Raw genomic sequence first — 17518 nt, 5'->3', positions numbered from 1 at the left:
TAAATGTAGACCTTAAAATAATCTGCAAAGCTCTCTCAAAGAGATTAGAGAAAATGACCCCCCTCTTAATTCATCCTGACCAAACTGGTTTCATAAAAGGTCGGCACTCCTCAACAAACACTCGTAGATTACTTAATTTAATAGACTACTCATACGATAAAAACATCGAAACCATAATATTATCTCTAGATGCAGAAAAAGCATTTGACAGAGTTAACTGGAAATTTTTATTCGCAACTTTACACAAATTTGGTTTTGGAAACTCTTTCATAAACTGGATAAGAATATTATACAATTCCCCAACAGCTCGTATCAGAACAAATGACCAGACATCCTCCAGCTTCTATCTCCTGAGGGGCACCAGACAGGGATGCCCACTCTCCGCTTCACTTTTTGCAATTTTTATCGAACCTCTAGCAGCAGCATTTAGACAGGCTACAACAATTAAGGGCATAAAATGTAAGAACAGAACATAAAATCAGTCTCTATGCGGATGATGTGTTGCTTTTTCTGCAAAACACACAAACCAACCTCTCTGAGTTAATTACTTTAATAAACTGGTTTTCAAGAGTTTCAGATTACTCAATTAACTGGCCAAAATCTACAGTTCTCCCCATTAACTGCTCCTTCCATAATTCTTCCTCTGCCCCACTGCAATCCGGAAATATTAAATATTTAGGTATTAATGTCTCTCCTAAGCTTTCAGACTTAACTAAACCACATCCCACTTCTAAAGAAAGTAGAAGGCGATCTGACTAGATGGAAATCTTTACCCATATCACTCATGGGAAGGGTCGCCACTATAAAAATGATGATCTTGCCAAAAATAAATTACTTATTTTCGATGATCCCTAACAAACCATCACAAGATTGGTTCAGATCTCTGGATTCATATATTTCCAAATTCCTTTGGAAAGATAAACCCCCGCGTATCAGCTTAAAAACGCTACAAAGAACCAAGGATAGAGGAGGATTAGATCTGCCTAATTTTTACCAATACTTCTTAGCCAACAGGCTTCAGTTCATCTCAGAATGGTTAAAACATACCCTCTTAGTTGAGCCCTGGCTAGATGTTGAACAGGCACTATGCAAGGATCTAGAGATTTCAGACCTACCATTTATTAGCTCAAACATCAAAAGACATGAATGCTTTAAAAGTATCAACATCAGCTTTTCTCTGACAGCATGGTGGGAGTTTCTAAAAATAATGGAGTCTTCATTAATCCCATGCAAACATACACCTATCTGGAATAACCCTGACATATTACAAAACAATAATATGATTAATTTCCCAGAATGGAGTTGTAAAGGAATTAAATACTTAGAACATATATTAGAGGGAACAGAATTTATTCCATTTGACAGACTAGTTGCACAATATGGGATCAACAAGACAAGATTTTTAGAATATCAACAAATTAAATCCATAGTAAAAAAGAAATTTAACCTCAGTCAAGTTGAATTACAAACACCACTAAGTGCGGCACATTTTCTTACTCTTAAATCCCCCAAATTATTATCTAAAATATACAGAACACTTTCTAAATTAGATGAATCAATATCCCTTCCTATTGGAAAGTGGGAAGCAGATTTATCAGTCAGCTTAGACCAAAACTTCTGGTCTCAGATTTGCTTAAAAACCTTTAAATTAATTAAAAATCCCAGTCTGCAATTAATACAATACAAAATACTTCATAGAGTGCACTATACAGGTCATTGGATGTTCAAGATGGGCTTTACATCTTCCAACAACTGCTTACACTGTCAAGGCAATACACCAGACAATTACATCCACGCTCTTTGGTTCTGTCCACCAGTGCAAAAGTTTTGGCGCGAGATATGTGAAGACAAAGTGTCTGAAATGTAACATTCCAACTTCCCCCTTAGTGTGTTTACTGGGCAGCTTAGATAATGTCACTTCAGAAAAGAATATAGCCCATATGATCTTCACTGCCCTATGCATAGCCAAGAAAACAGTCCTCATGAACTGGAAAAATAAAAATAATCTTAATTCTAACCAATATAGAAATTATCCATTAGATTACATTAGTCTTGATACAGCCTCTGCCACCACATCAGATCAATTGCTCTGGGCTCCTTTGATCAGCTCCATCACCTAGTGGGGGTGGGGGGGGGTCATAGTTTGGTCCCGCCTTCACTGTTGTGATTGGTGTGGGGGTAGGGACAGGCTTAGGGCGTCGGGGGGTTCCCCGGAGGCATCTTCCTTGGGGGGCTCAACCCGGGGTAGCGGTCATGTCCGGTTGGGGGCTCTGTTGGCTCTCAGGTGACTGTTTCCTCGCGGCTGCGTGCAGCGGGGCTAGGGGAGGGTCTGTGCTGACGGACGTGGGTTACTGACCTGGTAGCCTGGCTGCCCCTGGGTGGGTCCGGGATGGGCGTGAGGTTCTGGGGGCGCTCCGTCTCTGGGCTGGGGCGGGTGGGTGCATGGGGGCCCGGCCCTGGAGCAGGGTGCCGCCGGTGCGTCGAACCGCCTGGGGGGCTCTTCAACTGGTGGGGGGGATGGTCACATCTTGCAGGAGCTTTCTTCTCTCAGGAACTCTCTGCAGGAGGGGGAGATACAGGAGAGGTGGAGGAAGATCTCAGCCTGGGCGTTTACAGTCTTATGTAGTCTGGAAGATGAGTGGATGGTGGGGTGGGTGCAGTTTTCTCTGTGGTGGGGTTGGGTGGACTGTCCCGGGCTCTGTGGGGCCGGGAGGCGCTGCTGCACTGGGCCCCGGTCTGGATGGGCCTGGGCCCCCTTTCCCTGGCGGGTCGCGGAGTGTGGGAGTGCCTACTGGGGTCAGCGGGGGAGCTGGCCCCAGGGAGGGGTTACCTGCCCCTCCCTTCCTTCCCTCCCCATCTCCAGCTGCCTCTCTCTTCCCGCTCCACCACAACCACCCACACATGCAGGGCCTTGGAGTAGGGGTATGTCACCAGGGTGCAGAGGAGGCTACCCCCCCGTCCCCTTCTGGCTGCCTCTGCCTCAATTTTATCCCACAACTTAGACATTCACATTACTCACACTCTCATTACACATACATATAGGATCTTGGGGGTGGGCACGATACACGGAGTCCAAATTACCATCAGGGTGTACACCTCACCCCTGGCGTCGTTGCCCACCTCTCAATTTTAAATACACGTAGACATTGAGGGCTAGCAGGAGGGACCATGCGCTTAACTGCTGCTCTCTGGCAGGTAGCTCCATGCCCTCCTGGGTTTTAATTGCACCTTAGAACACACATGCATCAACACTACAATAAGCGGGTGGAGGGAGGTTTGGAGTCTTCTCCCACCCCCATTCTCTGCGGCCTGCTGGAGCGGGAGGGCTAGGTGGAGTTGGCCGTCCGACTGCGGTCTGGAGTGTGGGGCCTCCCTGCTGCTACGGAGTCGGGGTGGTCTGCCTCTCCCCACCGCAGGGAAAAGGGTAACACCACCTGGGTCTGGGTGCAGTTCCCCCCTCCAGGGGCAAGGGTACCTAGACCCGGTTTGTAGAGTACGCTTGGGGAGTGTGATCGTGTGTACAGCGTCTCTTTATGTCTGTCTCCACGTTGGTTGAGTGTGGAGTGAGTGCATATGAGAGCATGAGGGGGGGGAATGGATGTTTGTGTCTGTGTGTGCCTGTATGTCTGTGTCTATATGTCAGGTTGGGTATCAGACGCCACCTCTCTGGGGACACCTCAGGCCCTCCAAGGTTTGGAGGCCTATCTCCACCTACCACCACTTCCCCTGCCGGTGGCGGACTCCCTCAGGGGTCGGTGCGTTGGTGGTTCTTTGTGTGTGGGGGTGGGCGTCCGGGTACACACCGGCTCACTCCTTGACGGCTGCTTATCGGGGCCTGGAGCCTGGGGCTCGCTCGGGCCCCTTCGGGGGTGGGGTGCCCCCGGCCTCTCGGCCTGGGGCTCGGTCACTCAGGCACGGCTGGCGGCCGGCGGAGCTCACGGGCGCGTCACTGCAACTCCCCCTGGCTTCTGCTCCGCGGCTGCTGAGTGAGCCCTCATCTGGGACTCTCCTCAGCTCTTACTGGAACAGTGGCGCGGCTGCCCCTCTGTTGGTCTTCCATGGTTTCTTGTGTTCTGGGGGCCTCTGGATGTCTGGAGTTTTGATCTCCTCCATACCTGCTTCACACCCTGGAGGACGGGGCTGTGGCCCCCCCACACTCCCTAGCAGATCGTTACATGGAGAAACCTTTGGAATACAAGCGCGCTGATCCACACAGGTATGCACACGGGTGTTCACTGCTCGTAGACCCAAATTACACCTTTCTTGGCTGCTACTTCGAAGCACATCTGTCCTGCGTGCTGCACAACAACATTGAATATTTAGTATTTACTGCTGTTTACACTTAGCTAGATTAATGCGATTGTGTTGTGTTTAGTATGTTGCTTTGTTTTTTTTTTTTGTCTTTTTTTGCTTGTTTTCTATTCTTCTCTCAACAGGTGATCCAGGAGATTTTTATTTTTTTCCTCCCCCCCCCTTTCTCACTGTCCCTCTCCCCTTCTGTTTTTCCTTTCCTTCCTCTTTCTTTCTCCCTTTCCTATCTCTCACTCATGTCTGTCCCGTCTGTAACATCTGAAAATAAAATATAATAAATAATAAAAACAAAGATCGACCAAATGGACCAATACGGCAATGCCACGATGATCCATTCGGCAAAGTAAATCCATTGGGTATCCTTGTTGGTCTTCAGACAACAATTCTGATGGCTAAAGAACCAAATGGGACAGGCGGAAAAAAAACAAAAAACAAAAAAACAACAACACATTTTCACAAGTCAAATTAAAGTGTGATCGAAGCAAAGGCGGCTTCTTAATCCCAGAGCCTTAGTGAATTAAGCAGGTTTGGTGCAGAGCTGCATTTCTGAGCACAATTGGGATAATCACTGCCAAGTCTTTCTCACCTGTAGTTTGCCACAGTCTTAGGAAGCTACATTTCATTTCACAAAAATAAAAACCCCACACGTTATACTTGAATCTAGGCACAGTTTGAACACAGTTTCAATCCTGGTTAAATAAAGCACCTAAAGAATGAACGAACTGCACAAAACAGTGTCTGTCTGCACTGTATGGACATGAACAATACACTGTTTAACTTAAGCAATGAGGCCAAATGCTCTATCTGCAGTCTCAGTGAAATCCTTTATACATGTTGTGTTCTTTCATAAAGCAGAAAAAATACAAAGGATTTCACACTTAAATGCTTCAGTGTCTGTGCGCAAAAACTTCCTTGGGTGAAAACCATAAAAAAAATAAAGACAACTTCATCTCAATGGGGAGAAAAAAAGCAACCAATTTCATTCTGTTTGAAAACTAAAGTCAATTTGTGGAATATTCTTGCGTTGTGGTCTTCTCTCTAAGACACAGGAGACAAATCATTTTTAAATTTTACAAGTAACAATTAAGACATTTGTCCAAACATTAATATTTGCCAAATTGCTGAAATGTTGTAAAATGATCTCAAAATGCTGTCAACCAAATACATGAGTAGAAGGGCAGTAGCAACAGCATACGCTTAGTGTTTTGATTATGGCTTTTTGCATTGTTTTTACTACAGAGAATAACATTTCCAGGATGTTTCTGCAAGGCTCCTGTAAAATACAAATACATGCTGTTGGGAATTCTTTAATTTAGCTAGCTTTATCATTTTTACTGTTGACATGGTTAATTTGTGCTTGATGCCACACTGAAAGCCAAGCAGAACAGTGGAGGCAAAGTTCAGATTTCAGTATTGCTTGAACTATAGACAGTTTTCAGTTATAGCACTGATAATTTTATTTTACAGGAGTTTTATTTTGTCCCCACCATGAATAAAATAAATAAATAAATAATAAGATGCAGCAATCTGCACCCAACATGTATGAAAATGATAAAAATGACAGCTATGCAGTTATCCATCAATTCGTGCCTTTTCTTAACTGCTTATCCAACCAGTTTCAGTGGACTGATACCAGCTGATGCTGGGTGAGAGTTGGATGCACCCCGTCCATCACTGAGCAAAAACAAAATGCCGTCTCTGGACAGAACTGGATGAAACCCACACAAGTGATGTGACCACAGTTTTTTTTTCTGGTGACTTTTTCTGGAAGAGTTTAAAGCCTTTTTATTTTTAACTTATTCATTAACAGTATTCCAGGGGATCCAAATTTAGTTTGAGAACTACAGACACTGGGGAGGATATGTCCCAGCTCACTAGCGGTTAGGCCATCTTTCGTTCAACTGTCATGCAAATATACTCACTAATCTTATAATCTTCTATTTCATACACATGCTCAGTTCAGAATGAGGCCTCTATTTAGATGTTTTGGCCAATGCAACATTACATGAAGACTTCAAATTCCTTCATAAATCAGAATAGGAATACATTTCTAAGTACTAGATATCTTAAAGTTCCGGATAGACAAGTTAAACTAATACTACGGCTAGAGTGGCGGCTTTTATTGAACCACTAAATGAGGACAGCTTGCTTAAAAAGAAAAAACTAATCATAAGCATAAGCATAAGCCGCTGTTGGTTCATCTGTAATTAAAAATTTAGAAAATGTGTTGTCTTATACCAGGTGCAAAACCTCAACAATTACACACTTACCCACATGTTCTATAATAATCCAGTACCAGCACCAACCTGTTTCTTAGGTTTAGCCCAAGGTATTTGCATTCTTACCTGCATGGGAGCTGATGGGTAGATATCGTCACTGGTGGAGTCCACCACATCCTCCTCGTCCAGAGTGGCTCGCCTGTATGCGGACATCTGAAAAGTCAAATTAAGAAAAGACTCTCTCAGAGCTTCCATGTTGCTTCAAGCATCTAATAACATCCCACTAACGTGTGTGAGAGTTTTTGCGTGCGGTGTCTGTTCTTCAGGAATTTAAGGCAGAGTAGGGTTTCCCTCTAAAATCCATCAGGAGAAAAAATTATCCGGTTTACTTCTTTCACTCACACAGCAAAACTACTTGGGGGAAAAACAAATGGAACATAAAAAAAACAACACGTGTTGGTCTGCCTTTCAAAGCACTTTTCTGCTCCCTCCAGTTCTCTCAACACCTCCAAACACCCCCATGGCTTCAGGCAGAGAGACCCTGCAGCAAACTTCACAACAGTAGGAAAACCTCCTCCTCCTGAAAGTACGATCTCCTTGCGCTTCTCCTCTCCCTCTCTTCCTGAGCAAAGTTTCTGTAGACTTCCTTTTCAGCACGGTCTGTGCAAACACGGCAACAGAGAAGCCGGAACTACTGAAAAACGGGAAGTAGCTCTGACTTTTACATGACTGAGACTGAGTGTATGGTACAGATTGTGTGAGCGTGCGCGTCTATGTGAGTGTGTGTGAAAGCACATACTCAAATGTGGTTTCACTTAGATTTGTGGAGGCAAGCGCGCAGTTGTAGTTCACGCCCTTTGTCTTTTCTATAGGACACAATGGACTGGGAGGAGGAGCACAGAAAAAAAAACAACAACAATCTTTTACATACATGCTCAGTTTCTTTTGCAATTGTTACCTGAAAGTCATAACAGCCACTTCTTCTCATGTTTAATCCCTCACCCAAAAAGGGGCACAAACATGAAAAAGCTGTTTTAAAAAAGAAGCCAACCGGAAGGGAAGCTGTGAGTATATATGCTGGGGAGAGTGATTATCTGATTGGGGACAGGTGTGGTGGAAAATTGGAGGGAAACGTAAGAAGGACCAGAAGCAAAGCTAACAGGAATGAACATGGTCCAAGGATTACAAAATAAATCAGGAAGTGACAGAACAGAAATCCTGCACCATGACGTGTAAGTGGAACCTGTCATCGGTATAACCTAAACACATAAGACAAAGAATATCTACAGCTGACCATAATAATGGATTGGATTTATATAGCACTTTTCAAGGCACCCAAAGCACTTTACAATACCACTATTCATTCACTCTCATACACTGGTGGAGGCAAGCTACAGTTGTAGCCACAGCTGCCCTGGGGCAGACTGACAGAAGCGAGGCTGCCATATCGCGCCATCGGCCCCTCTGGCCAACACCAGTAGGCAAGTAGGGTAAAGTGTCTTGCCCAAGGACACAACGACCAGGACAGAGAGCCCAGGGATCGAACCGGTGACCTTCCGGTTACAGATGCGATTTCCAACCCCCTGAGCCACGATCGCCCGACCATCAGCAGGTATTCCTTCTTTGGGAAGTATATGTAAAAAATAAAAGAAAATGTATCATGGCTCTATTTATTAAAGCATAATGTCTGGCTGATTTAAGTGGGTAAGCGACACAAACACCAATAATGCACAACCACACTAACTTTCCGTTATAAAAAGAAAAATAACTTGAAAGGTAAGGTAATACTAAGAATATTTCATAATAATGTATAGAAATAGCACTTCAAAGTTTCCTTTATGAGCTGGAGTGGGAAGCTGGTCACCAAATAACAAAGAAGTTTAACCCTAGCTGAGGCTTGCACATGGATCCATTTATTAGACAACACATCATATTGCAAATCATTTTAATCTGCTGAAGAAGCTATAAAGATTTTATAAAGCAGCTGCTTTATTTTTGACCTGTGATGATGGGAGGGAGAGCAATAAGGTTCTCATAGCATTGTGTCTAGCACTGTAGCCTATTTTTGAATCTGCCGCCCAGCTGGAACACATGTTCTTCCTGTGGGTACTCTGGCCCCCTACATGAGTCCAAATACATACATGCTAGCTTAACTGTTGATTTTAAGTTGGCCGTGGTTGTGAATGGCAGCGCGCATGATTGTCTGTCTCTCTAAATGACTGGCGACTAGCTAAGACCCTGAACTGAATAAGAAAAATTGGATGAATGGTGATGCTTTTATGACCAAAAGAATATGAGCAGGAATGTGAGCAGGGGAAATTAGCTTTCTCTGAAGGGTGTCTCGGCTAAACCTCAGCATGATTTAGTACTGTGCTAACTATATAACTGTAAGCAAGAGACAGTTACAACTTTTATTACACAGAGGTATCCTCCCTGTGTTACTCAATATACTGAGGTTATACCATATAATGCTACCAAACAGCCCTATCACAGCTGTTGTGGTCTGTATGGCAGAAACATGTAGTTATATTACTGTGAAGGTGCACGTCATTCTGTGGTGCAGGGTACAGATTTAAACCATAGCTGTCTATCCTTTCATTTTTCAGTGCTTATCTAGGTTGGGGTCACAGGGGTAGCAATTTAAGCAGAGATGGCCAGAACACCCTCTCCCCAGCCACCTCCTCTTCCAGGGGGACACCAATCAAGCCTGGTGGGTAGGGGTGGGACGGCTCCTCCAGGTAGAACATGGACAAATGGGGACATGGAATATCAGTTAAATCCTACAGTGTCAACGAAACTGGATACACGATGGATGGACATAAAGAAACTTTCATGAATGACTTATATAGTGTTTACGTTTTTATTTAGTTTTTAAGATTTATCTCGTTTATTTTCTTAAAAAGCACTACTTTCTCATGTCTCCTGTATTTCCTTTTTCTTCACTCTGTGTCACTACCACTCACTTCCTCTTTTTCAGTGTCATATGTGTCTTTGTGTGTTACTTTGCCACTTTTGTGATTCCCCTGCCCCACCCTCATTAGGTTCACCTGTCTTCATTTATTTTCCTGTCTCGCCCCGTGTCACTGGTTAGGCTGTCTGCTGTTCCACCTGGTGTCCCTCCTTGTGGTCTCGTGGATTACTGTGGTGTTTGCACAAGCCTTTTGGACTTTGTTTAGACTTGTAATTCTTTTTTGGGTGTCAATGTTGCAGCTAAACCTGCCTCTTGGGTTCTACATTTTTGACCTTTAATCACATTTAAAAAACTAACACACAAAAAAAATGTTAGTGGTGGTGTTTAAATTAAGCAAAATTTAAAACCCATCTGAGTTTATGAATGTATTCATAGCAGCCTGTTTCACAATAAATCTCAAATATTTGAATAATTGGACATCATTTTTGGGGAATATTAAACTACACACCACAGTATAGTTTGTTGCTTGCAATTCAAAGAGTCAATTTCCAAATGTTCCGATTATTCTCAAAGGCAATGTGCAATCTCCAAATGTTGACGTTACGCTACGTGGAAGCGTATCTGTGACCGGAAGGTCGCCGGTTCGATCCCTGGGCTCTCTGTCCTGGTCGTTGTGTCCTTGGGCAAGACACTTTACCCTACTTGCCTACTGGTGCTGGCCAGAGGGGCCGATGGCGCGAAATGGCAGCCTCGCTTCTGTCAGTCTGCCCCAGGGCAGCTGTGGCTACAACCGTAGCTTGCCTCCACCAGTGTATGAATGCGAGAGTGAATGAATAGTGGCATTGTAAAGCGCTTTGGGTGCCTTGAAAAGCACTATATAAATCCAATCCATTATTATTATTACGTCCAGATGAACAGAATCAACTTTTGGAGAGTTACTTTCCTGGATGGTTGATTGCAATGCGCAATCCATTTTTAAGAGCTAATTTGAAACTTCCAAACCTAAGGAGCTACTTCCTATCACTTACAATTCATAAACAGATCTTTTAGTACAGCGACTGACATTACACAACTTTGTTTTCTAATACTCCCCATAGCCTGTTGCCTCAGAATTACTGGCTCCTATTGATACAGCTTTTCAGGCGTTTCTGGTAACAGGAAAAGATCAGAGTGGCAAGGAAAGCGTTGACTGGATTGCTGCTTTTATTAACAAACTGCGCCACCCAGGTCACTTTCAGCAGCTCTGACATTGAACTGCTAGCTGTGAGGTTACACACACATTACATGCTCTGGAAGTTTTTAAATGCCATCTTGGTTGTTGTTTACATCCTGCCTCTGCCAACCAGGCAACCACGTGTAAAGTCATCTACTCTGTTGCAGCAAGACTCCAGACTATGCATCACAAAAAGTTGTCTTGCTTGTCTTACACAAGTAAGACTGTAGACTTTTGGGTAGTAAATATACATATCTGCAGTTCACTAGTAAACACCTGAAGCACAAGAGGCCAGAGATATAGATCGTTCTTATACTACAATTTCAACACTGTTAACAGGACAATGATTAACTTCAGCTGCCTGTCAACCCGGTAAATGTGTCACCACAATGCAAAACGCCACAGGGGGATATATTAAAAACATTTTTGCCTGGAGTATTTTGATCATCAAGCATATAATCAGACTCTAAAATAGCACTTTTGTCCAATCTTAGTTTTTCCCCTTGTGGGCACAGTTCACATGTTAGCCTTTTGACCAAAAACCAAACCCGCGACTGAAATAAATGTTTACTTGATTAAGACTTTATTAGATTGTCTCATAAGCACAGCCAGAAGGTCAGATCCTTTCTTTTAGTTCCCACTCGTCTCTCATAAACAAAAATTGATGTTCCTACCACAAAAATCCTCGAGAATTCCATGCAAACCAGGAGCACAAATTCCTGTGATTCCTACTAAATCTTGGTTTCTATTAGATGAGATTTATGAAATGAACCCCAATGGGAGGAGGGGAACAGTTGAAGTTAAACTGAAAATTTGTTGAGAAAGAGTGTTGGATTTGTTGGTACTGCTGTTCTTGGTCGGCTGCTTGCTGCTTAAATAGTTGTACATAAATAAGCCAACTTAAAAAAAGAAATAGTTACTGAAGCAGAAGGAAACTGAAAAAAAAAAATTAAATTAAAAGGCTTTCATTCTGATCAGTAGTATAAAACTTACTAGGGAAGACACTGATACCAGCCAATAACTGTTTGGGGACTTTTATTCTGAAATAAAACTACTGCTTGTTGTTGTCCTCATAACTTCCTAGATCTAACTAGGGGCTTTATTATAAAAAAAACATATCAGGCTTACATTAAGAAGGAAAGTGCTTTCTTTAAAAAAAAACAAAAAACAATAACTCAGCGTTTTTATTTTGGAAACTGGATATATTTTAAAGCACATTGAGCTTACATTAAGAAACCGGTGGCTTTTATTTTGAAAATCTGACACCAAGACCCACGCTGTAGCAGTCGTCATTGTGTTTCTGCGACAAACACTGCAGGATTAGTTGCATGCCAAAAAACAAACAAGCAAAAAGGATGATTCTACATACTTTGCAAAAACCATCACTGTGCTGGTGTGTTTATGAACTCCAATAAAGGGCTGGCAGCTGGCCTGCTGGGTCATACAATCAGCTTATGAAAAAATGGAAGGACTAAAATGATGAGGGGAAAGAGGTAGGGCAGAATATGAGGGCAAAGATACACTTTCAATTATATAAATGGTTTCGAATGGCCTATAGCTCAAAGCAAAAGGTCTAATGGGGACATTGACGTTTGACTTTCTCGTTTGACACACATACGTTTTGCTCCATCAATATTTGACCTATAACTCATTAAAGGATTACAGCTGTTCCATTTAACAAAAAAAGCGCCTCATGAATTAAACAAAGTGAGTGTAACTCAACAAAATTATATGCAAAAAAGAAAAACACCCCAGTTTAATCATGTAGTCTGCTTTGGATCACAGTGCAGGATAACAAAATGCAGTATTTACTGGCACTGTCCACGTTGTTGCTGCACAGGCATTCCTGTGCACATTCACTGTTTCTGAACACTTTCCTGGCAGCTAGAGTCTGTGCAGATGTGTACGCACAGATTGCCACACAGATTGAGTTGAATCACTACGTAGTCACAATACCACTTCCCCTTTCCTGTTAATATTTTGTGACCAATAAAGGCCTCTTTTATTTTCAAGAAATGTGAATTGTAATACTTGATGCAATACTAATATACACTCATCCACACAGACCTGAAAGAAAGAGTTATAAATTATAAATATGAACCTTAGGTCTCTCCTGCTCACAAGTTCCTGTTGATGCCCTTTCTTAAAGGAAGTCACGCTAAGTGACAAGTGGGAGGCATATGAAAACATAAAATGATGCAAATCTTACACTAACAGTCTGTGGTCAAGGTCAGTTGTGGACACTTTGTAGGAAATCCCTAATGGTGTCCCACAGGGCCCAAAGATGTCTTCCCAAAGTAAAGCCGACAGTATGCGAGGTAAGTATCCTCCAATTCTTGGAAATGACGGGAGACTGTGGCCTTTGAGGGAGAATGTAAACCCAACCATGCGTCAGTAATTCGTCACTGATCCTGCAAACCAGACGATTATTTGTAGCACTCGGGCATTCTTCCAATAATAACTTCAGTGTGTTTGTGTTTAGAATTGGGTGCTGCATGCGCTGTGGCGTGCAGAGTTTGACAGTTTATTAGCAAAGAAACAAATGCGAGTAGGACGAGAGGAAAAAGAAAATGTGTAAAAAATGTCGGCGGAAGGAGGGAGATGATTTAAAGTTTGTCTGACATGAGCTGGCAGTGCACCCATTCGGCACGGGAAGAAGTGTGCCCTGGTCAACCACTGTGGTAAGCCAGCGAGACGCTAGGTCTGGATGCAGCTGCAGACCACATAAGATCAGTAATTAATGACTACATGCTAGAAACAAGTTACAATATAAGCCTAGTATCCTGCGCAAGAGACACGTGTCTGTTGACTTCTGTTTATCAGATCTGAATCATGCTGTGCTGTCATGCAGAGATGAATCTCAGAAGACTTTCAGCAAGAAGCAGAGAAAAAAACAGGCTTCTTTCCAAGCCTAAAGCTCTTTGTTAACCCATTGGTGTGAATCCAAAGTTCAGGAAAAACATTCCAGGAATACCACCCTGTCGAACATAAACATGACTAAACATCCTACTATAACAAGTACAAACTTTTTGATCCAGTCCAACATATTACCTGATGAGAAACTGGCTGAACACACTGCAGCTGCCTCTGGCTGTGTTTACTGGAATACTGCAATTCAGTGCTCGCGGCTTCAACTTGTCAGCTGAGTTTTCGACCTGTGCCTAATGTTCACATGTTTACGTAGCAAATGAAGCAAAGAAATTAAACTAGGAATAATGCCTGGTGCAGTTATTCCTAAAAGGAGCCACCAACCACTTAATCTTTTGTGTCCAGGCTCCCGTTTCTGCCTGAAGGCCGCTGATAAGACAAAGTCATCTCAGGCTGCAGCTCTTGATCCCTGATGTCAAAACAGCAGTGGAAATTTATTTTTTGTCACAGTGCAGAGACAATGTTTCCTTTGGGGAAAACACCCTGATAATGACCCCCCCCCCCCCCCCCCCACACACACACACACACACACACAAAAAAACATAAAGCTACTTTCCCAGGCTTTCCCAGCTCTGATTGTTAAACTAAGCTGAAGAGCTTTATGAGAATCATAACACTTCAGGCCTATTTTTAGTGTTCTGTGTATGCCTCCTTTGACAAAATAAAGAGCTTGCATTTTCTCTCACATGGTTTTTAATATGCAGGTTTCAGCTCTGAAATTCTTCAGATTCCTGGTTAGTGTACGACTCCAACTCATTATTCTGTGTACTTTTCAGGTACTCTGACGTATGTACGGTGATCAAATATCAATGAGCCAGGTCTTGTTTCGCCATCATGCTGTGTGTCTGCTGCAAGTAACCAAAGTATTAAGTTCAGTCATCCTGACCCTGCATGCACACAAGTTAAACGTGGTAGAATAATATTTGCCCTGATACATATAATATGGCATATTGCTATATTTCACTATAGTTCTCATATATGATTAAAGCGCTCCAAGCAGGACCTTTTTAGCATAAGGCCAGGATTAAAAGGAGTGGCACACGGAATCTTGCACCAGCACAAACAGATAACAGCAGATTACCTGTTCCTGCTGTTGTTATGGCATCCTGCAGCACACTCCTGATCACACCTAGGTAATGAATAACTGGGTGAACCAAGCTCCCCAAGTGCAACACCTCCAGAGCCTTGTAAACATCTTTAAAGCAATCAATCACCCAGGCATGAAACTGTACAAATAGTTGCCTTCTGTGCCAGCAATCAACAGAGCAGTATTTCAAACAACCTAGATATTGATTTTAACTTGAGTTTGGACTGGTTAATTGCTACATAAATTAAAAAGAAAAAGCAGTGAAAAGCAGAAGTAGCTCTCAACAGAGAGGAAAAGGAAGTGGCAAAAGGACATGAAAATCAGGAAATCCAATTCCTCCTAAAGCTGAGGTTAAGGTGAAGCAATCTATTTTAGGAAGAATTTGCTTTAAATTTGATGTAATAACTTGAAACTTTTATTATGGTTGCGTTGGTCCCTAAACACAAGCAGAAAACATTCTGGATAGTCTTTTAAAGAAAGTTTTCACTATTTAGTTCTTCACAGTACACAAAGAGGGGGGCAGAGGCACAAAACAATCAATTTTTTGCCTCTGTATATATAATAAATTCTTACAAATGTAATCTCAAATACGCTGGTTGTAGAAGTTGTGGTGACTAAAATGTCACATATGCACAGGTCAGTGCAGACGGTTGAGCGTGTTAAATGGTACATGGAACGATAGGATGTTGAGGTTGACTCACTAAACGCACCCCTGGGTATTTATGAACACAACTTTGCTGACTCAAACGTGATGTGTGTCAAAGTTAGTAGTGAAAACCTGAGAGGCTGCAAACAAGACTATTAATGCAACATATTTGAATATGGCAGCAAAGCCCCAAATCTCTATTGGATAGTTACTGTCAAATTAAAACCCACAGCATGAAGCTAACCTAGAATAAGGCCACTAAACTCCATGCAAGGCTCTGTATGCAGCCTGCTCTTTAGTTATATAGGAAGCACAGCCACACATTTGCATTAACATTTCCTTTAAAAACAGGGTTTCTTCCTTTAATGACCACAACCTCGCAGTAGTTTGTAATAATTAGTCTCTCTTAATGCGTTACTGCGCACAGTCCAGTTGTGTAATTACACTTTTAATCAGTATCGCGTGTAGCCAGAGGACGTCTTACCGTGCTCTCTGTTGATCTGCCGCCACCGCCGTGACTCTGGTGCGCTTTCTGACCGTGGGACAGTGAGCGATCTTCAGCTAAAACAGCCAAAGAGCCTGCGCTTCATTGTCAAGATAGTTCACGTCCCTCTGAAACTTTCCTCCACTACGCCTCTACCCCGGAAATCAGCACATTCACGCCTAGAGGTTTCAAATAGAAGCACTCAAACTGAAATGAGAGGCGTCGGCAAGAAGCTGCTCTCTCAGCATAAAAACATCAAATTGGTTTTTAATGGTAAGGTTTAATAGTGACCTCTCTCTTTTCCCCCGTATCTGAGTTGTCACAGTAGCCTACATAGGTTAGTAAAAGATAAACACTAAAGAGTATTAGCCTGCATTACTAAGTTAACCCAACATTAACTAAGCATTTTGGTTATGCTGAACTTGCCAGAGCAATGATATCAATATAACTGCTGATGAATTAACTAAGCTCGTGTAACAATGTATCAAAAGTTCAAACAACCACCAAAATGTATGCTTGTTCTTCTAACGTCATTAACTTTAAAATCCCAATTCAAAAGTTTGAATTTTTAAAATGTAATTATTATTATTATTATTATTATTATTATTATTATTATTATTATTATTATTATTATTATTAATAATAATAATAATAATAATAAGTACTCTTTATATCAGCTTTACTCACCTTGAAACACTTTGGTGTAACAGCTAGAACAGTTCCAGCATTTTTTTCCTCCCAGTAGTCCTCATATTGTATTTTACTTCAGTGATACATGTACATCATGTTGTATCAATTGTTAACATGCAGAGTTAAAATTTTACACATTCGCACAACATTGAACTTCTGAATATATGACCTTTGACTGTTAACCGATATCTCTGTTCATTTTGAAGCCTTGACAAACTGAAAAAATACTCTAAAAATACACCAAGCACCCCCAAAACAAATGCTATTTAAGACAGGAAAGGGTATGAACTACATTAGGCTCTATGGATTTTTATCTTTTGTTTTATTTTATTTATTTTTTTAGCCTGACAGACCAGATACAAACCACAAATTTGTATAAAGAATGTAACTGCATATGATGATTGAGAAAGCAGGTCTAACAGCGACACCCAAAGGAGGTCGCAGTAAATAGCAAGAAGCATACATCCAAAATAAAACCACACAAGCTGAAACTGCAGTACTCCTTACCAACGACTTTAAACAGCAAAAGAAAGTTTCTGAGTTAGACATCATCTGTGTGGAGTTTCCATATTCTCTCTGTGTGGGCTCTCTTCAGGTACTTTGGCTTCCTCCCACAGTCCAAAGACAGGCAGTTAGTGGGGTTAGGTTAATTTGTGACTCTAAATTGAATGGTTGTCTATTTGTTGTTTGTTTGTTTTTAAGCTTTGTGGCATTCATGTCATAAATGATAAGTGTGAGTGATACTCCCTGAGCAGGTATTCCACTTTATGTGGGTCTCCACAGCATTTGCACCTCATCACTCGTCCCTATGTTCAACAGAGAAAGTCTCCATGAAGTCTCACATATGGAGAGTTCTTTGGAATATAATTAAACAAAAGGAAGTGCATATACAATATAATAAAAATAATTATGTGCCTTTATTATGATGATATTGCTATAATACCTCAATTTTTAAGAATAATAATTACATGAATTGGCGGGTGAAGTGGCACACACAAGAGCCCAAAAAAGAAACAAGACTCAAAAAGA

At 42.0% G+C, this 17518-nt stretch overlaps 1 protein-coding gene across 3 annotated transcripts in view; it reads right to left on the bottom strand.

Moving 5' to 3' along the window:
• The window catches only part of ece1 (endothelin converting enzyme 1), a 31058-nt gene extending 15099 nt beyond the window's left edge, over positions 1–15959 (bottom strand). Inside the window, exons 1-2 of one of the 3 annotated variants that reach the window (XM_004547457.4) lie at positions 15800–15959; positions 6657–6743 (exon numbers count right to left, since the gene is read on the bottom strand). In XM_004547457.4, coding sequence (XP_004547514.1) covers positions 6657–6743 — 87 coding nt within the window. In that variant the 5' untranslated portion in view covers positions 15800–15959. Of the gene's footprint in view, positions 1–6656; positions 7314–7488; positions 7606–15799 lie in introns of those variants that run through there. The other 2 variants (XM_004547456.4, XM_004547455.6) reach the window with 2 other exon arrangements.
• Between the last annotated feature and the right edge of the window lie 1559 nt (positions 15960–17518).

This window comes from Maylandia zebra, linkage group LG5 (assembly GCF_041146795.1).
Source record: "Maylandia zebra isolate NMK-2024a linkage group LG5, Mzebra_GT3a, whole genome shotgun sequence".
In the NCBI taxonomy this organism is placed as follows: Eukaryota; Metazoa; Chordata; class Actinopteri; order Cichliformes; family Cichlidae; genus Maylandia; species Maylandia zebra.
The sequence above is the reverse complement of the archived record's forward strand: the minus strand, read 5'-3'. Positions and strand labels throughout refer to the sequence as shown.